We start from the raw sequence: 27,351 nt of genomic DNA, 5'->3' as shown, positions 1-27,351 counted from the left end.
AAATTAGTGTAAGAAGTTATTAGTACATAAGAAGACACGCCCGTCCAGTGAGTTTGTTTCTTCAAGAACGGACACCCAGCTCTTCAGAGTAGGCACCGGTGAACTAAATTAAGTCACCCGAGATTCCCTGCTCAGGTGCTCACCTCTCCTGGTTTTAGGAAGAAGCAGCGCATCTGGAAAGCGTAGGGAGGACACCTTGGCACTCTTGGGGCTCCAACTGAACTGTATTTAAATAAGCAGCAACACACACACCGACTTTCTAAGGACTAAAATCTGTCCACTTGAGGGCATTCTACTTAAGCTTCCAAGGTTGAAAAAAATTTTGAAATTCTACAACCTTGGTTTAAAAAAAAAAAAAAAAAAAAAAAAAAAGTACATTCAAAAAAGAAAAGAAAAATGGGTGTAGGGTTGGGAGAATACCAAACAGGTCCCTAAACAGACGACAGACCTTGTCCATTTACCCGCATACAGTCACCGCAGAAGTAAGTATATGCTACCCACCCACCCCTCCCCCAACCCCCAACCAGGCAAAACAGTTGTCTTCTCCATGGTGGTTCAACACCTTCCACCCTGAAATAGGTGACAGTCTTTGGGAACAGTTACTCTAGGTTGTACAAAGGTTTTATGTATATAGTTTGTTGCAAGTAACAAAACTACTTTGCAAGACCCGCTTCTTTCCAAAATTAAAAAAAAAAAAATACTAGTCTATGTTTGTTGTAGTATGAATTTTTTTTTTTTTGATTTTTCTTTTTTTGTTTGTTTGTTTTTGCAAAGCAGCATAGCAACATGGTGATTGTAGGATGTGCCCGAGGTTGTGGTCACAACTGTAAACATTATTTGCACATCAGGAAGAAAACTGGAGGAGATGGGGGTCTTTAAGAAAAACAAAAAAGGGACAGTTCTAGAGAGGTCACTGCACTGCTCCTTCGATGTGCGTTCTCCTGTAGCTTAGCTGACGGCAATCTTGTTTTCCTCCAGGAAGTGAGGGAACTGGTGTTTGGGGACGCTGTCGGCAGCTCCTGGCTTCTCCACCTCGGCACTGATGGCCGACTGGGAGCCATCCATCTTGGAGGTGGCGGTGTTATTCACCACGGAGCTGGCCCCCAGCGACACCGGGAGGGTGGGAATGCCGCCGCTCTGGATCACGGAGATTTCGTTGGTCTTCATGGCCAGACCACCATTGAGCATGGTGGTGTACTGGTTCCACACGACAGGGTCCACGTTCACCGAAGGGGCCAGGATTTCCTTGGGAAATATCTCGGGGGCCCTCTTTCCGTCCGTTCCTAATAGAGCCATGGTGTTCTCGATGGCCAGCTTCCTGCCACGGCGTGCCGAGCTGTTGTTGGCCCCATGCGTCATATAATGGACCTGTGGGAAAAGGGACAGAAAGGTTTCCACCAAAACAGAGATGGGACTGCATGTGGGCAAACCAAAGTCAAGTCTGCCTATGGGTTTGGTCTATCTAAACTTATAGTTTAAAATTAGATTCCACATTTTAAAAATCCAGATATTGGGCTTCCCTGGTGGCGCAGTGGTTAAGAATCCGCCTGCCAATGCGGGAGACGGGGGTCCAGCCTTGGTCCGGGAAGATCCCACATGCCGCGGACCAACTAAGCCCGTGTGCCACAACTACTGAGCCCGCATGCCACAACTACTGAAGCCCGTGCGCCTAGAGCCCGTGCTCCGCAACAAGAGAAGCCACCGCGATGAGAAGCCTGTGCACCGCAACGAAGAGTAGTCCCCACTCGCCGCAACTAAAGAAAAGCCTTGGTGCAGCAACGAAGACCCAATGCACCCAAAAATAAATAAATAAATTTATTTTTTTAAAAATTACAGATACCTATTCTCTTGGGGAAAACAAACAAAAAAAAAATCAGATCATCTGGCAACCATGGATCTACATTCCTGCCTAGGGGCAAGTAAGGGCAACCGAGGTGGAGAACACACACTCCAATGTTCCCCATCCCACTGTTCACATGCAGTTTTGTCAACACCTACTACATAGCAGTGTTGTTTCAAGTGCTAGGGTTACAACTTGTGAACACACAAACTCACACAGTTAGCAAATGGTACGGAACTTAACACATACAGACACGGAGTACAAGTAAAACGGGAAAATCTATAAGGCCAGTAGGTTACATCAATGTCAATATCCTGGTTATTATTTATTCTAAAGTTGTGCAAAATTCTATCGCTGGGAGAAACTAGCAAAGGGGGTAAGCATCTCTGTATGACTTCTCCCTTTGCATGAATCGACAATTACTTGGATAAAAATTTGAGTTGAAAAAAATAATCTTTGAACAAAGCAGACCCTGGCCCGATGGAGCTGACATCCTAAATACATAGTGTGTCAACAAGAGTAATCCCTGCTGTAGAGAAAAATAAGCCTAGTTGGGAAGGTTACAGGAGGCCACGGGGCATGAATGTTATTTCGTAGATGGTAACAGCCAAGGCAAGGACTCTTCTGACGAGGAAAGACGTCCTCCCACTTATGCCTCTTCAACCTGGCCGGCCTCCTATCTGCAATTATTTTCCTGGTCTGGTTTTTGAGTTTTCAAATCCCTTTCTTTATAAAGAGTTGAGGAACGTGGTGGGTACCGAGTTTCAAGCATTCTCACGTCACTTCACGGACATCCTTAGAAGTTAGTAGTTAATCCCAGCGGGCTCAGAAGTAACTTGCTCTTCATCACTCCAAGAAATTATTAAGATGTTCCTGGCATCATGTGAAACACTAATACAACTCAATTAATCTCCAAGCAACCCTGAGGTCATTACCATGATCCCCATGCCTGAGAAACCAAGGCACAGGAGCCACCTGCCCAAAGCCATTTTTGCAGCAACAGCAGATCCAAACCTTCCCCAGATTGATTCCAAGGCCCCTGAACAAATTTAAGCTTTCTATTTCTGGAAGTTGGGATTACAGATTAAATTACTTCCATGTTCCTCCCCTGACATTTTTGCCACCTAGACTAAAAAATTAAAAGAATATAGTTTTTTTAATAAGTACTTTTTTTTTTTTTTTTTTTTTTTAATTTTTGCAGTATGCGGGCCTCTCACTGTTGTGGCCTCTCCCGTTGCGGAGCACAGGCTCCGGACGCGCAGGCCTAGCGGCCATGGCTCACGGGCCCAGCCGCTCCGCGGCATGTGGGATCTTCCCGGACCAGGGCACGAACCCGTGTCTCCTGCATCGGCAGGCGGATTCTCAACCACTGCGCCACCAGGGAAGCCCAATAAGTACTTTTAATTTCTAAAATGATATGAGGTCTTCTAGGTCAACTTTAAGATGAAGTTTCAACCTTTATTCTCACTACAAAGAATGCAACTATAGTCTACTCACTGGAGAGCTAGCTAGAGAAAAGAGGTCCAGAGAAACACGCCTGGAACAAAGTAGAGACAGGCCCATGAGGGAAACCCAGGTTTCCCATCCTGTGTCCTTACACAGGCCACTTTCGACCCTTACATGGGACAGTCTCCCAGGTAATATCTTAGGTGGAACCAACTTATCCTAATGAGAGACACAGGACATTCTTTGGAAAAACCCAGCTGTTCAGTTTCAAAGAAAGGCCAATAAACCTGGAGGCTTTCTTCCTTTAACTCCAGTGGCACTATATGTATGTTTAACTCGTGGTATTCATTTCAGCCTAGCAGGCCAGGAAAACAAAACCCAACGCACAGGCTGGTCATCAAGTCTGAAAACACAGGCAAATCCGTAAAGGATTTATCAACACTACATTACAATACACGGCAAATATCATCTGTGTTTCCAGACTTGAGTGAGTTGATGCAGGCACCGGCTGCAACGAGCATCCCAACTTCCGAGATGTTGTAACGTTGAGAAAGTCTCTTTCTTTTTTCTTTTTTTTTCTTTTTTGACTGCACCGAGAGGCTTGAACTCACCTTCAAATTGCCTTTGGTGGTAAAAGCTCGCCCACAAATGTTACACACGAAAGGCTTCTCCCCGGTGTGAGTCCGCTCGTGAATCTGAAGCGCGCTGGCAGATGAGAAGTTCTTCCCGCACCTTGTGCAGCCGTGCTGCTTGGCCTGTCGTCGGGGCTGGATGGCTAGCAAAGGTGTCACGCCTGGGGACATGGTCGCAGGACCAACAAACGCACCAGGAACTTCAACTTTGACATAGGCTGGCTGGGCTCGGATAAATGTCGGTGGGCCACTGGTCCGACCTGGTGTGCACAGAAAAAAAAAAATCCCAAATTATCATCCTACAGTCATTCGTTCTTCAATCCAAAAAAAAAAAAAAAAGGAGCTTTGACCACAACTGCCCCACTGTTTGACAGCCTGGAAATAGCGTTCAGGAAATTGACACCTTGGAAGCAGCTTTCCTTTTACTTGTTTATCTGCACAGAGAATGACTCCAACACTTCAGAGAAGGTTACTATTTTGGCTTTAAAGGTATGGGCAACAGTCACAGGCAATGCAATTCCAAGTTCAAATTCCTGCATACAGTTATCTTTATAAAGTAGGCCCTGACACTACCTTTCTGATTCTACGATGTTGCTGTTCCCCGACTTTTGTCATTAATGCCGTCAATAGGGCTTTTTAAATAGGTTAGATTCTTTTCTCTCCCTCAAGAGTTATTAATTTGTGAACTTTACATAAGGGAGTGGGATTTCAGAATCAAGGAACTACGGCTTATCTCATTGGCCAAAAAGCAGTGCCCACTTTCTCAAATACTCTGCTACTGGAGCATTTATTTAGGACTAACCATGTTGCCCTCGCAGGGCTCAAACACAAAAATAAAAACCCACCAAAAGTAAGTACGCTGTCCACGCCCAGCTTGCAAGAACCATCAGAAATAAAAGCATGTCTCTACTACGACAGAGGTAGTTATTATTGCCCTCTATCCAGAAGTACCCACAGAAAGGCTAATTGCCCTACAGAGGAGCTATTTCACATATACCACACTCTCCATTTGTCAAGTTCAACCCAGGTTCCTTTTGGATGGCTCTGTGCCCAGAATGGACCTAAGTTAAATCCAAAGCTCTATCACCTTCCGTCTCAGTGCGGCTGTTCTCGGAGCTGTCCACTTTGCCACCAGCATCAGGAGACTTGGACTTGACACTCTCCGCTTGGCTATTGGCTGGGGAGACTGCCTGGAAGGACGTGGTCTCCAGGACATCTGGACTTCGGCTCGGATACTCCTGGTCCCCCATCACTGAGGAGGAAGAGTCGTTGGTCAAGCCATCACTCTCCACGGAACCATTTTCTCGGCTGCTCTGTCGCTGCAGGACAAGACCAGCGAGACCCGCCTTCCCCGGGGCATCTAGGGAAGCCACCGAGGGCAGCCCTAGAGTAGGTGATGCCGAGTGGATGCTGGGAAGGGGCATGGGGACCTTCGAGGAGCTGCCAGGGGCCTCCTGGGAGCAGACTTCTTCTACATCGATGCTCTCGACATCATCATGACAGACAACGCTTGTACTGCCATTTTCACCAACCATCATTGGCTCGGGACCCGTAAAGTCACAGGGATTCTCCGGCAGAGGCGTGTTGGGAATCTGACCGCCCATGTGCATCCGGATATGCTGCTGCAGCATGACTGCGTTGGTAAACTTCTTCTGGCAGATGGGGCACGAATGCTGCGTCTTTATGGACGTATTGGTCCGGTGCACCCCGAGGTGCGTCTTCAGGTTGCCTTTGGTGGAGAAGGCTCGACCACAGATCTTACACTGGAACGGCCTCTCCCCGGTGTGGGTGCGGTAATGCATCTTGAGGGAACTTTGGCAGCTTAAGACACGGTGGCATATGAGACATTCGTTGGGGTCGGTGGTGGCCTTGTCGATGTTCTCCACCAGCTGCTGCAATTTCAGGGTCTCTGACCCCGGCTCGGGTGTCCCACTCCCTTGGAAGCCACCAACCCTCGGGGAATTATGGTTGGGCCCCACCCCAGGTAGGATGGGTCCATCCTCACTTTCCGGAGAAGGCCCGGACTGCAGGTCGTTGGGCAGTGGGCCACCCATGAGGTCCTTGGGGTTAGTCCCCGAAGAGAGATTCTGAGGTAGCCCTACATTGGGGGTCCCTGTCGCAAGGACAGGTTTGTTGTCTAAGGAGAGCCCGGATTCATCTACGGGGACAGGGCCAGAGAGCGCGTAGGGAAGGCCACTGCCTGCCGCCATCTTGTCGTGGAACTCGGCAAACAGCTGGGGGTTCGCCTTCACCTGGGGATGCCGATGAAAGTGCACCTTGAGGTTGCCCTTGGTGGTGAAGCGGTGGCCACAGACAGAGCACACGAAGGGTCTCTCTCCGGTGTGGGAGCGGAGGTGGATCTGCAAGGAGCTATCAGTCCCAAAAACCTTGCTACAGTACTTACACTTGTGCTTGTAGAGGACCTCGTCCTTGGGTTTGACATCTACCGGGGAGACACTCGGTGGCTTCCCTTTCCCTTTCTTGGACGGGTCTAACGCCACCGCGGAGAAGGGGCTCTGGAAGAGCACAGAGCCTGGGGCCTGAGGTAGCAGCGCCCCCGGGAGACGCGACAGGACGGTGGGGAGCACCCGGGTCCCATCTGGCTTCAGGGCGAAGGGCGTCAGCGCCGGGGACGCGGAGCTGGCCGCGGAGGGGATGCTGGTGTGAGGTAGCTTGGCTGGCTTCAAGGTGTCCAGGGGCAAAGCCGGGCTCCCCGCCTTCTGGCTGAGCAGAGCCACAGCCGCCGAAACCTGCTGGGACACGTGGCCGCCCAGCGTCTTCAGGGAGTCGGCTCCGGCCACGCCGCCGGAGTGGAGGGCGTGGGAGGCCCACAGGTTCACCTGCACGCGGATCTGCTCCGTGAGCTGGATTTGCTGGAGCTGCTGCTGCTGCAGACACAGGATCTGCTCCAGGACCCAGGGGATGCTGCTGGCGCCAGGCAGCGGGGCTGGGGGCGCGTCCGCGCCCCGCTGGTTCACGGCCACCTTGGTGCCCCGTAGTGCTTGAAGCGTGACGTTGGTGTTGGCCACTTTGCCTTTGGGTAAATAGCTTATGTCCTGGGCTGTGGGTGGCAGGGCGGCCTCCGTCTTTAAGTACACGACGGACTCTGCCCCCGGCTTCTCCCTCGTGTCCCCTGAGCTGCCACCGTCCTCTCTGTGACCGTCCTTCCTGCTTGGGCTGCGTGGCTGGTGGCTCAGCACAGCCCCGGAGAAGTCTTCTGAAGGCACCGGCCCCTCGCTGTCGTTCATGATGAGGACAGGTGGATTTTTAGTGCAATTTTTCTTATGGTCTACGAACTCCGAGAAACTGAAGAACTCGGCACAGCATTTCTCACAGATGTGAGTCTCCTCCCGCCGAGGCCTCTTTATCCCTGCTCCATCCACGTTCACGTCATCGCCACTCCCTGGGGGGTTCATTGGAGTACCTGCGACAAGAGAGAAAATGCTAAGAACTCTACCCACGAAAAGATGTGGGGCGATTTCTCGGGAAAAACCACAGCCCACAATCCAGAGGTCTTTGTGATCTGTGTCCCAAACACGCATAAAACTGTGTAAGGGAACGAGGCATCCAAAGAGTCTCAAGTGAGGGGCTTCCCTGGTGGTGCAGTGGTTGAGAGTCTGCCTGCCGATGCAGGGGTGTGACACGGGTTCATGCCCCGGTCTGGGAAGATCCCACATACCGCGGAGCGGCTGGGCCCGTGAGCCATGGCCGCTGAGCCTGCGCGTCTGGAGCCTGTGCTCCGCAACGGGAGAGGCCACGACAGTGAGAGGCCTGCGTACCGCAAAAAAAAAAAAAAAAAAAAAACAACCCACAAAGAGTCTCAAGTGAACCAATCACTTAGGTAGTGGGGGTCAAATCATAACCCCCAAAATGTCCAATCCTAACCCCTGCACCTGTGCAAGTGACCTTCTTTGGGGCAGGGGGGGGAAATCTTTGCAATTGTAATTAAGGTGGGTCCAAGGGACATGAGACAGAATAAGGCCATGTGAAGCCAAGGCAGGGGTTACGTGGCTTTTATAAGCCAAGGACAGCTGGAAGCCAACAAAAGGTAGGAAGGAGGCCTGGTACAGACTCACCCTCAGAGCCTCCAAAAGGAACCCTGCAACTCCTAAATTTCAGGTGTCCACCCTCCAGAACTGAGGATAAATCTGTCTTAAACCATCCAGTCTGTGCCAATTTATAAAGTAAGGCAGCCCTGGGAAACGCATACAATAATCCCCTTGGAGCTCTGGCCCTCACCCTCAACTGAGAGCTGGCTTGAAAGGCAAATGGATCTCATGCCACCGTAAAATGATGTTGGAAACCTGCTCAATTCACGGCTGCTCATCTCCATCCTGGGCCCATCGAAAGTGAAATTGCAGTAAGTCACTCATTCAGACAATGTGGTAAGTGTACCTTCCCACCAGGGACAATGAAAGCTTAAAGGTGCTCAAAATTATGAGAGCAGTAATAAATTCACCTAAAATATGGAGAACCGTACATGGGAAAAATCAAGCAGATAGTTAGTCCGAGGAGTATTTTCATACAAGAAAAAACACACTGAAAAAAAAGGAAAGACTGCATGTCCAAGAAAAAAAACTTCACTGACCTTCCTGATTATGAAAAACCTATAGAAATGCCTTAACAGGACATTAAAGGATTAATAAGCCATTAAACAAAGAAAGAAGCCCAAGAAACGAAGGAAGGGATGGGAATGGTGGATTTTATTCCTCACCTTCCATTTGCAACTTCTACTCTGTTACACAGAAATCAAACAGCCATCCTATTCTGGGTAGTTCAGTTCCTGAAAATGAGTGATTCCTGGACTTCTTTTGCAGTTGGGTTCTATTTCCTTCACAGTGACTGCTAGTCTGCATGTTAAAATGCCTGTTGGGGGACTGTGCTTTAGCCAGATGGCTGAGTCCTGGCAGGGGGAGAATCTCTAAGCTACTTTATTTTTCTCATTTCCTGCCTAACCTATTACATGTACACCTTACCACTGAGAAGTCATAAAGGCACACCTCAGACCCAGCAACTCCAGGTGCGCAGATCCAAACCACAGACATTTGCACAGGTATACAAAGATCCATGGAGAGGAAGGACTTCCCTGGTGGTGCAGTGGTTAAGAATCCACCTACCAGCACAGGGGACACGGGCTGGGAAGATCCCACATGCTGCGGAGCAAAGAAGCCCGTGCGCCACAACTACTGAGCCTGAGCTCTAGAGCCCGTGAGCCACAACTACTGAAGGCTGCACTCCGCAACAAGAGAAGCCACCACAATGAGTAACCCCTGCTCGCCGCAACTAGAGAAAGCCTGCGCACAGCAACAAAGACCCAACACAACCAAATATAAATAAATAAATAAGCTTTAAAAAAAAAATCCATGGAGGAAGAAGGATATTTTTCACAGAAATGCTTACAGCCACAAAAGAGGAAAAAAAGAAAAGGTAAATTTTGGTTTACCCACAGTACAAAAACGATACAGAACTTCCAGATGTCCTGACATGGAGACAGAACTTAGGTGGAAGTAGGTTACAGAACAGTTTTTGTAAGGTGTAACCATTTTTGTTTAAAACAAAACCTATTTGAAATGTACAAATGCATGGGGGTATGGCCAGGCAGTATCCACTTATCTTTTAAATAAAATGATCACTTTGTAAAGCCAACTGACCCATTTTGCCTCAGTTCCTTGGGTGATTACGTTTCCCAACAGCATGGGTTTTTGACTGAGGAGTCAGCAATTTGGGGAGGGGCTGATCTTGCAACAAAGTGTATTTCTCTTGAGAAAGATCTATACTTTCCATCACATTTTCAAACACTGGTTCTTTTAACATTTGTGCAGCACAGCCTTAATAAATTGACTTAATTTTTCCTAATTTCAGACTAAATAATCATCGGAAGTTCTGCAAGGTGTATGTGGGTCGGGGGTGAGCCAATAGAAAGAAAACAGGTCAGGATCAATCCATGGAAAACAGGTTTGATATGGTGGGCTTACCCCTCAGGATTTCTATTAAATGTGTAAAATCATGACAACCACGTTAAGTTAGATGCCCGTGTTAAGTGATGTGATTAATTTAACAAATGTTTGTTGAGTGCTGACTGTGAGCCTGGCACCATCCTATGACCTTAAAGTGCAGATACTGTAGGTATTCAGTGAACATCAGTTTCTCCACCTTTTCTATTTCACGGCTTATCTGGTTACCTGGGCAACTAGGGCTGCTGAACACAATAAGGATTGTACCAGTCATTTAAAGCCTCACTCATTTAACAATACTTCTCGCCTCCTACTGAGTACAGGGGCTAAGGGGGCTGATGAAAAGGCGACGGCCTAATAGCCTCCTGTAGTCCAGACTAGAACCTCCAGGTGCCCCGTGCTCCATACTACTCATCCAACCCTATTAAACATCAGCCCCGTTTACAGATGAGAAAAACAGACTCGGAGGTAATGTGACTTATACCCAAGGCAACACAATGAAAAATCTAGTCATAGATAACTTTTGAGCACTTACTATGTACCAGGTGTGATTTACATGTTATTCACAACTCTGGAGGTAGAGATTATATTTAACAAGAGGGGGAAACTGAGGCAGAATCCTTAAGATACACTTTCCCAAGACTTCTAATGCGGTGTTTGCTGCCGTGTGTTGTTAAACTGGCACAGTCTTTCTGGAAGTGCAATTTTGGCAATTATATGTCAAGAACTTTAGAAATGGAACTTAAAAAGTTTCTCTTGGGAGGGAAATACACCAGTAGGCCGGTGCCTATAAATACATACAAGTTCTTCAGAGCACAATCCACCAACATCATCATTTTAGTGCAGTTCTCCTTCCACCCAGCAATTCCCTTGTTAGGAGTTTTCTTTCTGTGATACCAGGATACAGGTTTCATAGTAACAAACGGCCTAAACAAAAAAGGATGCACTCTGGTCCCTCAGTACGGTTCTGACTGAATAAATCAGGGTACACAAAAACGATGACTACTTTGTAGCCTTCAAAAATAAAGGAGGGCTTCCCTGGTGGCGCAGTGGTTGAGAATCCGCCTGCCAATGCAGGGGACACGGGTTTGTGTCCCGGTCCGGGAGGATCCCACATGCCGTGGAGAGGCTGGGCCCGTGAGCCATGGCCGCTGAGCCTGCGCGTCCGGAGCCTGTGCTCCGCAATGGGAGAGGCCACAACGAGAGGTCCGCGTACCGCAAGAAAACAAACAAACAAACAAAAATAAAAATAAAAAAATAAAGATCTTTATTATACATGCTTGCTCTATAAGACAACTGCCCAAGACTGATTTCAAAAGGAAAAAAAGTATAGAGAACAGGATGTATAGATAATGTGCTCCCCCTTCTTTGTGTTTGGGGTTAAAGATGTAAGTATGTATGTGGGAAACTTTTGAAATAATAGATGCTGTGGCTGGTCCCTGCCTCTCAGAGCACAGGCCTGGGGTGGAAGGGAAACTTTAAAATGTATACACTTTTGGAACTTCCCTGGCGGTGCAGTGGTTAAGACTCCACACTTCCAATGCGGGTGGGACGCAGGTTCGACCAGGCCATTGCAGGGGACGCAGGTTCGAGCCCTGGTCGGGGAGCCACGTGCCGTGCAGCGTGACCACAAAAAATAAATAAATGTATACACTTTTGTACTTTGGCTTTTTACTTAGCTTGTTACACCCCTTTTCTCAGCCATTCTACTTCTGGAAATCTCTAACAAAGCTCATGTACAAATGCTTGTTAAAGGCCAAAGCAAAACTACTACCATCCTCCACAAACTGCGACAAATCACTCACTTCAGACTCCTATACCTTAACTCACTTATCTTCGTAGCCATGTAAACAAGCATCTTTGTTCCCAATTTGCAAACATGGAAACTAAGGCTCAGAAATAACTGCCTCAAGGTGCCATACTGGTAAAACACAAGAGCATGGATTACAGTCTTAAATACTATTGAAGAAGGCAACTAAAGTTAGTGGCCTAATTTATAACTGTTTCTTCTAGGGCAGTTTCTTGAACTTTTTTTCATTTTACCCCTCTAGGAAGGCTTTTAAAGCTTTTTTTTTCCTAATCACCGCCCCCCAAATTTTAATGCCACCAATATACTATATTACCTGTTTATGCACTATGGTCCTTTGGAAGGCCACAAAACCACCATAACATCAATAAACATCTCCCCCCCCCAAAAAAAAACACCCAATTTTCACCCCCTTGGGGACAATATTCCCTTACTGACAATGCAGGTTTTAAAGGAGATAACTCTTTAAACTGGGGCCGATGAAATTAGACAGGAAAAAAAATGGCAACCTTATTTTCACTCAGCTGAATTAAAACTTAACATTTCTTTCAATTATGAGCGTGGGGAATATACCTCAGCGGTATTTGCAGAACCCATGCCTATGGCATCAACAGAAAGCAGGTATTTTCCTATGATGTCAATGCGGTTGCATTACTGGAAATTCTGGTTACCTGACTGACTGCTAGATCTCTCCTTTATTGTGTTCATAAAGAAGCACATGTTACTATATCACAAATGTTTCCATTTTTACTAAGTGTTATCTCAATGCAATTTATTTCCTTGGTATTTCTATGTATCTTATTGTATGCATTTAAGTACATTCTGTTGAGAAGGGGTGAATGTGGCACAAAAAAGGTTAAGCTCCCTGCCCTAGAAGGATCCAACAGTTCTCAAGAGTGATTTACAACCTGAATACCAGCTTGCCTGCACTGTATACACAGGCTTGCCTCTTCTGTAGCCTCCAAGCAATACCGGCAACATCCCACTTGAGTCTTCAAACAGCAGGAGCTCTGTTTGCTGGTGCAGTAAAAAGTACTTCGACATCCAGACCACCACTGGCAAATACTGAAAGCGTATTTGCCAAAGAGTAAGAGGACTCTGTTATGAACAATTGCTGGGTATGCTTAAGTTAACCCTTCCCAAAAGGAAAAAGCAAAGTTCAGAGGGATTACACAGCAACTAGATCTTCCATCCTTCCACCCCACCCCCACTCCGAATTTTAGGAATGTTATCTCTCAGCATCTAGTTATCCAATAAGTTGGAAGAATGCAGTAAACCCAGCAGGGGGCTTAGATTCAATCACTGCCAAACGGATAGAAAATACTCTTACAATTGTATAGGAAGAAAGCTCATCTGCCAGAGGCCAATCAAATTCTGGAGCCAGTGAAAATGCTTAAGAAACAAACCTGTGTATCTCGAGAAAAGCATTATGCCTCAAGCTTATCTCCCCCCCCATTCCTATATTAAAAGAACTACAAGAGCAGATTATCTATAGAGTACATAAACATCTTCTACCCCACCCCCACCGGCAGGATAACCGCTTACCAAAAAACAAAAGGAAATTGAGATGTCCTTAAGTACTGAACCAGTTCAAAGAAACTGGTTTACCAGTTTAATTTTACATCTGAATTCAGCAATCCGGGAAATAATTAAGGAACAAGCCCTTAACTCATTTTGTAGGTGGCAAATTAGAGCAGTAATTAACTTTCTATTTAATTAAGGTACAAAAAAAAAATTGTTCCAAATGGTCTTGGATCAAAATTCAAGTCTGCTGAAAAGGAAAAAATAAAAGAATCAGTTTCTTTGTGCTAAGGTTTGCGAGCTCTGCTATTTACGCTGTAGAGATACGTCCCAGGTTGCCTCATCTGGAGCTCATCTTTTAAGCAATTTGTAAACTCCATGAAGGCAGGAGCTTTTGCTGCCTCCTTCCCCAGATCCCCCTAGAACAAAGCCTGACATAGACTTGAAATCTAGAAAAAAAAATAGATGGCAATGATCAGAGATGCAGTTCTTACATGGATTTAGAGCTTTTTAAATTTTTAGATGCTTTTTTAAACAATCAAAAGCAAAATAGGTTAAGGATGATGAAAAAGGGAATATCTTGAACTCTTCCCATCATTTTTTCCAGGGCAGTAAAGCCCAGAGCCCCAAATGCAAACTCTGCTTTATTTTCGACTTGCTTCCCAGGACCTCTTATTCTAAAGCCTGCAAAGGCACATCTCAAAAATTAAAAGGGAAGAGAGATAACACTCCACCAGCGGAACACTCACCATAGCTCCCCTCATCTGATAGAAAATCCCATCCCATAACCAAATCTTCTAAAACAACGATAAACACAGCTTCTTGGATTTAGAGCAAGGCTCAAATCAAACAGGACAAGGGAACGCTGGGCAAGCCACTGCAACCAGGAGTTAAAGTTTACTCTAAAATGAGTAAAAATGAGGATTACAGATAATGTCGTTGAGGTCCCCAGCCTGGTGTCTGGCACACAGTAGGCTACAGATAAAACTGCAGAATTATCTCAATTTGTCAGTTCAGTGCCGTCTTGACACAATAAAAAATAAGACATTGTTATTTTGAACAAAGTTACTTACTGATCACATTTCCAGCACACAGTGGGTCTTGTACAGTTGAAACAATCTAAATAAACAGCATGCTTCATCTCCACGGTACACAGGAAGAACCCAAAAGCTCAGAAATCAAGGTTACACAGCTGAAAGTCATACAACCAGATTGGAATGCACACCTCACTCTAAAACCTTACCAAAACCTAACTTCATTTAAAAACAGGAAGCATTAACTCTATCCCTCCCTCCCAAGATGGCTCCCCAACTCCCCACCGTGAGGAAGGCAGCAGAGGCTTGAAGGACCAACTAGCATTGACTTGTGCAATTTCTTTTTAACGGAACAAAAGCGGTGTGGGCAAGCTGTAACCCCTTTCAGAAACTCAGATGGAAACACAGAAAGTCGGCCTGCAACATTGACTAACGCTTCGAATCAACAAGATTTCCCTCTCCCTCTATTAAAATATAAGCTCCCAAGTGCCCTATTCTCAGAATCCTGACGCCAATGTAGGTCATTTCAGTTTAGAAACTGGGGCTAGGCAGTTATTTGAAATTTGGGAATCTTAATCGTTGATGGCTGTAATCCAGTTTAGCACAAAGGGCATTTGAAACTCTTTTGAGAAAATGCTAATTTTCCTGTATGTAGCCTGAGTCCCCTTACCACCTGCAGATTTTTTGATCTGCTAATTTTTTGCCGGACTTCATTTTCCTCCCTCAAAAAGTACATTGTTTATAAGTGGGTCTCAAATTGGCTTTGCAAAATAAGACCAGTCTAAACTGGATTCTTAAAATGATACATACAGGCTGCTCAAATACAAAATGCATCAGTTAAAATGTACTGCTTGGGAAAACTACCTTCTGTCCCATGGTGGCAACTGGGGGACTCTGCAAACACATTCGAGGATCGAAGAATTCTTTCCAAGAATTCCGAAGACTTGGCAAAGAAAACCCGGAACAGCCAGGGATAGCTCAAGCTACCGACTGGAGTCCCTAGCACAGCCCAGCGCTCTCCACCCCCCGTGCCCCAGCATGTCCCACCCATCAGGTGTGAGCCGGTACCTGCGAAGGGACCCGCCTCTCAGCAAAGGGCGAGGTTCCAGGCTGGGCCTCCAGGGGGCGCCCGCGCGCAGCTCGGCCGTCCACTCCAACCCAAGCGATCAATAGCAACTCCCCCTCCCAAATCGTGGAGGGAGCGCACAGCCAGGCCCGCGATCCTAACCAGCTAGGGTTAACTGATTGCAAACTCCAGCTAGCGTTAATTTAAGAAGCTCCCCCTAAGGTGCCAAACACCACCAAAAGCCCCACTTGAGCGCGCCCACCCAAAATGAAGCGGGTAGGGGGAAGGGGAGGTCAGAGCAGGACCAGGGGAGGGGTCAGAGCCAGGAGCTCGCCCCTCCTCTCGGGAGGAAGCGGGCGGGCAGAGGGTTAACCCTTTTGTTCCAGGTGGGCCAGGCAACGAAGCCTCTCCATTCTCCCCCCCCACTCCCCCTCCCAAGGCACAAAGAGAGTCCACCCTCCTCCGACCTTGGGTGCACGCTGCCCTGACCATCGGACGCCCAAAAATGCACAGCCGCCCCCTCGGTTAAGCCGATCTCTTTAATTTGCCCTGGAAAAATGTTATTTGGGGGGAAATAGGGATTTACATTATATTATAAATTTAGGAAATTTACCACATTCCCTCCCCGAAATAAAAGGTACGGTAACCAAAACGTAGCGACCGTTTTCCCATCGGAGTTGTGGCTTGGAGAGTCTGGGCTTGCCGCGCACACCCCCATCACGGGCTGGGAAATTAGAAAGCAGGCGGCGAGAGGAGAGAAGCCACCAACAAGGCCCAAGAGGACGTTAAAAACGCCCCCTCCCCCCACGCGTAAGCGAAAAACTTATCAGGCGACAATTTGGCGGGCCAGGACGGAGGGGAGATAGTGGGAAATCGACTGGCTCCTACAGCCCCCTGGGTTACATGATTAGGAAGAGAGGAGTTTGCTCGGCCGCTCCCGACCGGTCTGGGGGTCCCGAACTCCTCCAGACCCTAAAGACGCGCGGCGCGGAAGCGTGGGCCGGGTCAGCCCCCGGAGCTCGCCCTGGCCACGACCGCCCAGCCCTGGCCCGACCTCTCCCCTCTGGCCCCCGGGGCGCGTTTGGAAAGCCGGGCGCCCTAGAAAAGCCTCGCAAAGCGCCAGGCTGGTGCACCCCAGCGGGGCTGCTGTGCGCCCGCGACCCCCGCCCCTGGGGGCCCGCACCCCTCCCGCCGGCCGCGGTTTATTTTTAGGAAGTCGGAAATCAAAGATGGCTGGAGGTCAGGCCCCGAAAGGTTAGGGCGAAGATCGGCAGGCGGCGTAGCCCCGGCAGAAAAGAGGAAAACCAAAAAAGAAATTTTTTTTAAAAAAAGGAAAATACTGTGCTCTTCTCCTCCACCTCTTCGGGCCCTCCACTCCCCTCCGCAGCGCTGGTGGCCCGCACCCCAGCTCCTGGGGGTGGGGAGAGGTCGCGCCCCCTCCCCCCTCTTGGCCCGGGAGGGGCGCGTGCAACAGATCGTGCTCCCCCGGGAGGTCTTCCTAGGGTGCGCCCCTTCCCCAGCCTCCTACAAAGACCCTAACGGGTGGGGGACCCCCGGGGTCTTTCTTTTAAAAAGCAGCGCCAGGGAGGGAGGAGGGGAGCCTAAGTTACAAGTGGGGGGGAGGCTACTAGTGAGGGGAGTGGAACCAATTACGAGAGGGGAAGAGGACAAGGAGAAGGGAACCTTTCAGGAATGAGGGACACAGGAGAGGCTGGGGGTCAATTTTACAATAAGGGCGAGACCTGGGGGTGAAAATTGCACAAGAGGGGAGAAGCGATAAAAGGGGAGAAGTGTAAAATTAACGAGGGTGGGGGTGGGGAATGAGGCTGCCGCTCTCTTCTGGAACTGAGCCCCCAGATCTCGGTTCCACAGTCTGCGGTGGGAGCCGTTGGCTCCCCAAAGTCCGCGCCTTCGAGGGTCCCGCGAACTTCCCGGAAACTGCCCGCCCGGGGCGTGCGCCCCCAGCCCCACTCACCCGGCTCCCCCGCCGCCGGCGCCGCTGCGGCCGCATCTGCAAACTCCGGGGCCGGCTGCTGCGGCTGCTGCTCGCCCTGGTCCTCCTCCGAGTTGATGTGTTGGGGTTTTGCCTGCTTGCGCCTCGACATGGTGCGAGCATCGGGGCGCCTGGAGAGCCGCGGTTATTTGCCCACTCCGCCACAAATTCCTGGAGTTGGGAAATTTACCCCCCTTCGGCCGGAACGCGCATGTCCCAGTAATTATTATTATCAATAATGCATTGCGATTTATCATGAGCCCTGACAGCTGATTGGCCTGGGTCCAAGACCTCAGAGATCATTTAAATAAGCCCTCATTGATCAGGGAGGGGCGAGGCATTCTGGGCTTTGTAGTTCGGCCCTACAAGCGACAAAGGCGTGTTCATCGGGGGAGAGCAACTAATTAGCATCCGGGCTCAGATTGGCTGGATCGTGGACGAAATCCGAGGGGGACCCATCCTCGCTTCAGCTATCTGAGTCCTTGGAGAGAAAAAGAAAAATGATTGTGTATTTACTAAAAACTTGGAGCTTCCGTAACAGTTTTGGAATGAGTGTATTTGGTAGTGTGCTCCAAAAATTACTTTTGTAAGGTTGATATCCTCGCAAGGTGGGGAGGAAGATCTTTTCAGTGAAATATTTTGGCTCAGTGTTTACATCTACCAAAAAACAAAAACAAAACAAAACAAAAAACTGAGATTTGACCCGTGTCCCCTCCCATCTCCTTTTTCACTGAAATGTTTGAATTGAGGCTGGAGGTATCTGAAGAATGGTAAATGGTTGTATATTCAACTTTCCCACCCCATCTCAACTCTTAAGGTGGCCTTCAAATTTCCCAAATTTCAGATTATCCCCTCACCATGATTTATTTCCTTTAAATGCTAAATAATAACCTCCAGGATTCATACTCAAAAGGTTTGGTTTACTGTCACAGTGCAGACCTTGATTTTTGGTTTGGGTTTTGGTTTGGTTTGGTTTTAAATTTAAAATGACTGGATACTAAATATAGAAAAGGTAGATTAAAAGCAAGTATAGTCAGAGATAATATCAAAACAAGGAGCGACTGCACTTTTTCCCCACAAGCCATAAATGTCTGATAACATCATTTTATTACTGAGACAATCCTCTTACATCTCCCATGGATCAGCAATGGGCATTGTCATAGTAACTGGGTGTTGCCAAACTAATCATTATCGGAATTTTTTGCAATATGGACTTTACTATGGAAAAGATGTGTAGTTCAAAGTGATTGCATCATCCTGACATGGAGATGCCTGGAATTTTCTAAAATTGTGTATGTGTGTGTAATATTATATGTATACACACCTCTACAGTAAATCTCAGTAAATGTATTTTATTCCATTAACTGCCTTGCATGATGTAAATGCTCAATAAATGTTGAATAAATGATGAAATCTGCAGCCTTCTATGTCTTTGATTAGTGTTTCCCTGGTGCCTCTGGGCATGCGTCTGTATTTAGCATTTTCTTCATTGTAAGGAACTGTGCAATTATAGACCCTTCCTCCACATTTTGTGCATTGCATTTTCTTGATTAGTTATTCCTCAGGTTCCCAGCTTGTTAGAGTTTCTTGTAAGCTCATCAGGAATGCAAGCAAAATAGAATGCTAAGCTGATAAATATGTTCACCTGGGTGTTTGGACAACCCAAGGCAGAAAATAAATCAGCTTGATCATCGTTTTTATATTCATGGCCATCAATAAAAACTTACTGAAGGAAAGAAGGTTAACCTCCAATTTTTGAGTCTTTGTTTGAAAATGCTTGGCATTGTTTTAAGTTCCCTAAACCAAAAAAGACAGAATTACAGTCAACAGCCCAAGTTGGAAAAGTAAGAATTTGGTTTAATAATACATGGAAGCTGTTTAGAATTCTCATACTGAGTAAAAAAGCCAATTAACACCTGCCTCACTGACTAATCTGCTTATATTCCCAACACCTTTTCTGTGTAAAGTAGTGTGGTAGATGTAATTTACCAATCTAAATGCATGTGCACTAGGCTTACAGCTCAAGAAATGTTAGTGGTTTAAGGAAAACTTCATTTAAGATATAGATGTTTATATTTATTTTAGTCGGTGATAGTGAAAACACGATGCCGTTTCTGCTTAGAACAAGGTATTAAAATTATGCCACTTGAGTCTCCAAGTGATAATAATAATAATTGATTGAGCTCCTGGTATGTGCCACAGGCTGCACTAAATGCACACTTTCTCCTTTTATCTTCCAAGAAAGATTGGCATTGTTTTGTCCATTTTGAAAATGAGGAAACTGAGGTTTAAGGACATGAAATAACTTAATTAGGAAGTGGATGAGCTCAATCCCTAAGCCCGATTTCAAAATTCTTCTATCACATCCCAATGCTTGTTGTTCAGCGGTAGCTGAATATGGACAAGATAGCTAAACAAGAAAAAATGGTGGTAAAAGAAAACATATGTTAAATTAAGCCTGTCCTGAAAAATCCACAGTCTGTGGAAATAACTTCTACAGAGAAAGTCAAAGAGAAATTTTCCTCAAAGGAAAACCTTCCATGAATATTATATTAAGAAAAGAAAGGCACAGTACACTTTTTGAATCTACTTCCAACTGATGAGCCAGGAGCTAGTAAGCCAGAGGTGAAGTAAGACCCTAGAACAAAGGGTGGAGGGGGAATAAACGGAGCATGGCAGGGCAGAAGGCCAGTGCCTAATCCACGGTAATTTTTTGGATGATTTAATACTCCCTAAGACCAAAAGACCTGAGTGTGATCAGAGTCAGGGGGAAAAAAAAGATCATTGTAAAGGATGGTATTAAACTTTGTAATGCCTTTTGTTAGGTGACTGGGTTTATGTATAATCCAGTCCTTCTCACTGTTTGCCCCGGGCACAAATTGTCGGGAAATCGACTTCTTGTTGTATCTTTCCTCAAGCACTCTATGAACATGGAGGCTTTACTGTGTCTAAGGGTATCCGGGATACATAATCCCATTTCAGCTTCATTAAAATCCTTCTTTATTCCCATTTCATCCGTGGCAAAACAAACACACAGCTCCCATCAGCGCCTCATGGTACTAACAGTTATATGCTGAATGTATGAATTCAGGAACTTTCCAGTTAAGGGTATAGGTCTCTGTGGAACTCACACCTTCCAACTCTGTCCACCAAATCCCACCTCTGCTCTGTTCTGCAAGGAACTTTCTTCCCTTCTACTCTTTACCCCTCTTCACCTGCCCACTTCTACTAAGCCTCCAGTCTCAGTTCAAATTTTTCTTCCTAAAACCGGCTTTTTCTCATCCAAAGTAGAATGGTCTCACCTATTAGTGTCGATCTTCTAGAAGCTGGCTCTTTCCTTTCATAGCATAATTCAAAGTTTATAATTATAGATTGAATTGTCTATGTATTTATTACTTGTTTTTCACACTGCAGGCTCCACAAGGGCAGACGCCTTCACCACTATATCCTTAGCACTTAGCCACAGTAACGGAACACAGAAGTCACAATAAATGAATTTGGAGAATGACTTTGGAGACCTGAGTATAAAATCGAGTATTAAGGAACTTCCCTGGTGGCTCAGTGGATAAGACTCCGCACTCCCAATGCAGGGGGACTGTGTTCGATCCCTGGTCACGGAACTAGATCCCACATGCATGCCACAACTAAGAGTTCACATGCCTGCATGCCGCACCTAAGGAGCCCACAAGCCACAACTAAGATCCAGCACAACCAAATAAATAAATAAATATTTAAAATAAAATAAAATAGAGTATTAAAAGGCAATTACCGTTGGTGGAAATATAAAATGGTGCAACCATTGTGCAAAATAGTATGGCAGTTTCTTTAAAAAATTAAATGTAGAATTACAGTAAGATCCAGCATTTCCACTTCTGGATATACATCTGCAAGGACTGAAAGCAGGGACATGAAGAGATACTTGTTCACCCAAATTCATAGCAGCATTATTCACAAGAGCTAAAAGGTGGACATAACCCAAGAGTCCATCAACAAATGAATGGATAAACAAAATGTGGTGTATACATACAATGGAATATTATTCAGCCTTAAAAATGCAAGAAATTCTGGGACTTCCCTGGTGATGCAGTGGTTAAGACTCCACGCCCCCAATGCAGGGGGCCCAAGTTCAATCTCTGGTCAGGGAACTAGATCCCACATACATGCTGCAACTAAGAATTCACATGCCTCAGGTAAGGAGTCAGTGAGCCACAGCTAAGATCTGGTGCAACCAAATAGATAAATAAATAAATATTTTTTTAAAAAATGAAAGAAACTCTAATTTGCTACAGCCTGGATGAACCTTGAAGACATCATGCTAAGGGAAATAAGCCAGTCACAAAAAAGACAAATACTGTGTGATTCCACTTCTATGAGATACCTAGAGAAGTCAAATTCATGCAGATAGAGATTAGAGGGGTGATTGCCAGGGGCTGGGTGGAGGGGGAAATGGGGAGTTACTATTTAATGGGTATGGAGTTTCCGTTTTGCAAAATGGAAGGAGTTCTGGAGATCGCACAATAGCGCGAATGCTCTTCATACCACTGAAGAGTTCACTTAAAGATGGTTAAATGGTAAAATTTTATGTTACGTGTATTTTTTTTTTTTTTTTTTTTGTGGTACGCGGGCCTCTCACTGTCGTGACCTCTCCCGTTGCAGAGCACAGGCTCCGGACGCGCAGGCTCAGCGGCCATGGCTCACGGGCCCAGTCGCTCCGCGGCATGTGGGATCCTCCCGGACCGGGGCACAAACCCGTGTCCCCTGCACCGGCAGGCGGACTCTCAACCACTGCGCCACCAGGGAAGCCCATGTTACGTGTATTTTACCACAAGGGGGAAAAAGGCAACTACAAACTGATGGTTGCCTAACTATATAAATTTATTAAAAATCACTGAAATGTACACTTCAAATGGGTGAATTTTATGATATGTACAGCGTATCTAATGAAGTTGTTTTTGGTCAGAAGAGCCTTCAGCAAAAAGTCTACAGATAACAAATGCTGGAGAGGGTGTGGAGAAAAGGGAACCCTCATACACTGTTGGTGAGAATGTAAACTGATACAGCCACTATGGAGAACAGTATGGAGGTTCCTTAAAAAACTAAAAATAGAATTACCATATGACCCAGCAATCCCATTACTGGGCATATACCCTGAGAAAACCATAATTCAAAAACAAGTCATGTACAACAATGTTCATTGCAGCTCTATTTACAATAGCCAGGACATGGAAGCAACCTAAGTGTCCAGCTACAGATGAATGGATAAAGAAGATGTGGCACATATATACAATGGAATATTACTCAGCCATAAAAAGAAATGAAACTGAGTTATTTGTGATGAGGTGGATAGACCTGGAGTCTGTCATACAGAGTGAAGTAAGTCAGAAAGAGAAAAACAAATACCGTATGCTAACACATATATATGGAATCTAAAAAAAAAAGGTCATGAAGAACCTGGGGCAAGATGGGAATAAAACCGCAGACCTACTAGAGAATGGGCTTGAGGACACGGGGAGGGGGAAGGGACGAAGCTGGGAGGAAGTGAGAGAGTGGCCTGGACATATGTACACGACCAAATGTAAAATAGATAGCTAGTGGGAAGCATCCGCATAGCACAGGGAGAACAGCTCAGTGCTTTGTGACCACCTAGAGGGGTGGGATAGGGAGGGTGTGAGACGCAAGAGGGAAGAGATATAGGAACATAGGTATATGTATAACTGACTCACTTTGTTATAAAGCAGAAACTAACACACCATTGTAAAGCAATTGTACTCCAATAAAGATGTTTAAAAAAAAAAAAGAAGGTAATTAGGGGGAGTTCCCTGGTGGTCCAGTGGTTAGGACTCAGCAGCTTTCACTACCAGGGCCCAGGTTCAATCCCTGGTTGGGGGCCTAAGATCCCACAAGCCATGCAGCAAAAAAAAAAAAAAAAAAAAAAAAAAGGCAATTAGATATTTGGTTGTCCCTATAATTGAAAGGGCCATAATTACATGTGTGGTTTTTTCCTATGTGGGATTCCCAGCATCTTAAGCTTGAAAAAACTGAAATGGCTAGGCTGGTGTCTGTAAATCATGTTCTGCCACTGCAAAAGTATTGCCCCTTTGGGTCTCTAATTATTCATGCCAGGAAATGGTCAAGTGGACCGATGTGGTAACCACTGCTGCTTTAATTTGGGAAATACACAGTTTGGATTCGGGAAGTATAAAGAGTGGCTTTTTTCTCAACATGGACCAACCTCTTGCAGGCTATGGACTCATCGATTTGATATCTGCCTGCCTCAAAGAGAAGGCTTTATATGTCTGGAAACAGCTGCTCAAATCTAGAGATTTAGAAGTTGAGCTAAAAGTGCTTCAGAAATCATGCTTGTAATTCACTGGGAGTGCTTTCTTAAGGGGCTAAATGTCCACTTTTCTGAGTGTCCTGGCCCAGAGCCCTTCTACTGGGATGATTTATAATTGCAAAGTCGGGCTAATTGCAATCGTCACCACTTAACTGATGATACCGCCGCTTCCTTTTGATATCTCTCTGCTTATTGCCATTTTATCACTCCCAAACTGGTACTGAACAATTTCTAGCTCCAATTAGTCTTCCGGGTTAATATATCCCCTGATATGTTGAAGCCCACAACTGTGTACTCAAAAAGAGAAAAAAAGTAAAACTATTCCAGCAAGTTCATTAAAACAGGAATGAATTTCCAGAAATGAGAATTTCTCCTGCAGTTTCTTCAGTTGAAGGGGAGATAGACTAGGAATAAAAAAGTTGATGCGACTGGGCTTTTTTGTCCCTCAGTCCCTTGCCAGGCTCACTGTGGTCCACGCCTGCGGGTCTTTAGGTCAATCTGGAGCACTCACATGCTGCAGAGAAGGTTGACTCTCTAAGTCCATGGCAGTGGTTCTCAGTGGGGGGCAATTTTACCTCCTCCCCCAACTGGGGACGTTTGGTAACACAAGAGTGCTAGTTATATACTAGGTAGAGGCCAGGATCATGCTAATACCCTACGATAGCCCAGGACAGCCCCGGACAACAAAGAACTATCTGACCCAAAATCTCAGTGGTGCTGAAGTTGAGGAACCAGGTCTATAGGTAACATGATTTCAAGGCCATATTAGCAACTACCTAATCCTTTTCTTTTTCCCCAATAGTAAAATACTTTCTAATAAAACTAAGTACTAAATCACAATCAAATCCTCTTATCTGGACTTCCCTGGTGGCACAGTTGTTAAGAATCTGCCTGCCAGGGCTGCCCTGGTGGCGCAGGGGTTAAGAATCTGCCTGCCAATACAGGGGATACGGGTTCGAGCCCTGGTCCGGTAAGATCCCACGTGTCCGGAGCAACTAAACCTGTGTGCCACAACTGCTGAGCCTGAGCTCTAGAGGCTGTGAGCCACAACTACTGAGCCCGTGTGCCACAATTGTTGAAGCCCACATGCCTAGAGCTCGTGCTCCACAACAAGAGAAGCCACCGCAATGAGAAGCCCGCTCACCACAATGAAGATCCAATGCAGCCAAAAATAAATAAATAAAACAAATAAATTTTAAAAAAGAGTCCGCCTGCCAGTGCAGGGGACACAGGTTCGATCCCTGGTCAGGGAAGATCCCACATGCCATGGAGCAACTAAGCCCGTGCACCACAGCTACTGACCCTGCCCTCTAGAGCCTGCGAGCCACAACTACTGAGCCCGTGTGCCTAGAGCCCGTGCTCTGCAACAAGAGAAGCCACCGCAACGAGAAGCCCGCGCACCGCAACGAAGAGTAGACCCCGCTCGCGGCAACTAGAGAAAGCCCGCGCAGCAACAAAGACCCAACACAGCCAAAAATAAATAAATAAAATTTCTTAAAAGTCCTCTTATCTTCTATGGAGAGCCAACAAGTGGTTACCAGTGGGGAGAGGGAAGCGGGGCCAGGCAATAAAGGGGTAGGCATTAAGAAGTACAAACTATTATGTATAAAATAAGCTACAAGGATTGTAAATCAGTTATACTCCAATAAAAATTTTTTTACAAAGCTACAAGGACATACTGTACAACACAGGGAATATAGTCAATATTTTATATTAACTATAAATGGAGTATAACATTTACAAATTGTGAATCACTACATTGTACACCTGTAACTTGTATGATATTGTACATCAGCTATATTTCAATTTCAAAAAAGTCCTCTTGGCTTCTCCAGGGGAACCTTCTTAACCTCCCCTGACTAAATCAAAGCCCCGCATTCTGGCCTTTTCTCTCAAAGATTATACAATCTTATATTCACTCGTTGGGATGATTTGAGTAATTTTTCTGCTTCTTCTGCAGATGAGAGAAAGATAACATTTGAGTGAATTTTCTTCTGATCTTTCTTCCATGAATATCATAATTTTTACAGAGTTGAGATCCATTTGAAAATACATCCTGGCATTCTGTTCCTTTCACTTGAACAGGATATCGTCAGCCTTTTTCTACCTCACTAAAAACAAATCTTTGTTAATGTGTTTTCTCACGTAATTTTTTTCACTCGTGGATGAACCTTTAATCTAGTTAACCAATCCCTGTTATATATTTGAGTTGTCTTTATTATAGAGAATAAAGTCCATGAACTTTCTGTTCACACAGCTCTGTCCAAATTTTGGATTTCTTTTCTTAAGACCTTGTGTCCTGAGTCTTTCTGCAATGAATGTTGGTGTTTCACAAATTCACAACCCTTCAAGAGCTTTTGAAAATACTCTCTTATTCCTTTGTGGGCTCTTGTGCAAGACATGAGCCTGGGTAACGTGAGTGATCAAGCTGAAAGGGTAAAACCATAAACATGCTTATCGGGACATTCACAATATTTCGTAACTGGACTGGAGAAATGTATAGATTTTCAAAAACAAGTTGAAGGTTCAATTGATTGAACAATTTTTCTGCTAAAAACGCTTTCCACTGCATTCTCTTTTGTAGCACTTCTGATTCATTCTTTAAACATTTCTGTGCTGGCCCCTGCAACCTTTCCTCAAAGTTTTCTCTTGCTTTTTCTTCTTTATTTTTTTGAGTACCTACCAGAAACACATCCTGCCTCCCCCTTCCAAAACATACCTATTCTGAACTTGTCTTTAAAAAAATATCGCCGAGGAGGCACTTCTGTCCATTTGCCACGAGCGTTCTTTATTATAACAAACCTTTAAGAGCTAAAAGCCCAGCACACAGGAAAGTTTACTGTCATAAATATCTATCTGTCATTGCAATATAAATTATAATTGAAAATAAACTTTTCAGAGAACTCTGCCCAACACGCAAAAAGTGAGCCAGTGAGAGAGAGGCAATTAAGAATGTTAATTGTCACAGAGAGAAAAGCAAAGGACCAGTCATTGTTAAGATAACTGGTCTATAAACACCTAAATGGATTTTTGTGAAGGGGAAAAAAGAAAGGACCATCTTTTGACCATGAAAGGGAATATAAAATGTCCCTTTCTTGGTTTTAATGTGTGGAGAGATTTTGACTTCTTTTCTCAGCTCTGACTCCCAAATAAACAAATGACTTGGCTCTGGTCTGGTTACAGAGACTGAGATGAGGCACCTAAATGGAGGGAAAGAGGGAAAAGCAAAGAGAGCAGACAAGAGCAGAAAGAAGCAAAGGTTGAAGAAGAAAACTAGGAGGGAGAGGGAGGGGAAGGGGTGATAAGTGTAGGGGAAGAAACACAGACACCAAAAGAGAAGGAATAAAACTGAGAAACAGAACAAGAGTTAAGCACAGGGAAGAACAAGAAAGTTTTCATCTATTTTTCACCCTTCAGGTGATCTGAAAGTTGTTGTTTTGTTTGTTTTTGTTTTGTTTTGGGGGCTTTTTCTGGGGGGGGGGTTGTTTTTGGTTTTTTCCTGCTCTGCCGTGCAGTTTGCAGGATCTTATTTCCCCGACCAGGGATCGAACCCAGGCCCCCAGCAGTGAAAGAATCCTAACCACTGGACCACAGGGAATTCCCTGAAAGTTCATTTCTTAAACTGGGCAGCATGGACAAGCCAGGGTGAGGGTCCTGCCTTTGTAATTTCCCTCCAGCCTGTCTCAGTCTCTCCAGACCTTGTTTCCTTCCCCAGCAAATG

At 45.7% G+C, this 27,351-nt stretch overlaps 1 protein-coding gene across 2 annotated transcripts; it reads right to left on the bottom strand.

Moving 5' to 3' along the window:
• Positions 1–948: 948 nt before the first annotated feature.
• Positions 949–17,405, bottom strand: SALL4 (spalt like transcription factor 4). Of its 2 annotated transcripts, none has more exons than XM_059038933.2 (4): positions 17,276–17,405; positions 5,006–7,342; positions 3,898–4,178; positions 949–1,368 (listed from the first exon to the last, which is right to left on the bottom strand). In XM_059038933.2, exons 1-4 carry the CDS (start codon positions 17,403–17,405, stop codon positions 949–951), a joined length of 3,168 nt encoding a protein of 1,055 aa, XP_058894916.1. The 2 variants fall into 2 exon arrangements, with proteins under 2 accessions (XP_058894916.1, XP_058894917.1); XM_059038934.2 differs by having other exon boundaries at positions 6,323–7,342.
• Positions 17,406–27,351: the final 9,946 nt, after the last annotated feature.

Source organism: Kogia breviceps, chromosome 14 (genome assembly GCF_026419965.1).
Source record: "Kogia breviceps isolate mKogBre1 chromosome 14, mKogBre1 haplotype 1, whole genome shotgun sequence".
NCBI lineage: Eukaryota > Metazoa > Chordata > Mammalia > Artiodactyla > Physeteridae > Kogia > Kogia breviceps.
This window is presented reverse-complemented; position numbering and strand designations above follow the sequence as displayed.

Coding starts and splice junctions, on each gene's coding strand:
- SALL4 (XM_059038933.2), bottom strand. CDS start 17,405: ATGTCGAGGCGCAAGCAGGCAAAACCCCAACACATCAACTCGGAGGAG. Junction 4,179..5,005: donor CAGCCGCACTGAGACGGAAG/GTGATAGAGCTT, acceptor TGTGCACACCAG/GTCGGACCAGTGGCCCACCG. Junction 1,369..3,897: donor CCACCAAAGGCAATTTGAAG/GTGAGTTCAAGC, acceptor CTTTTCCCACAG/GTCCATTATATGACGCATGG.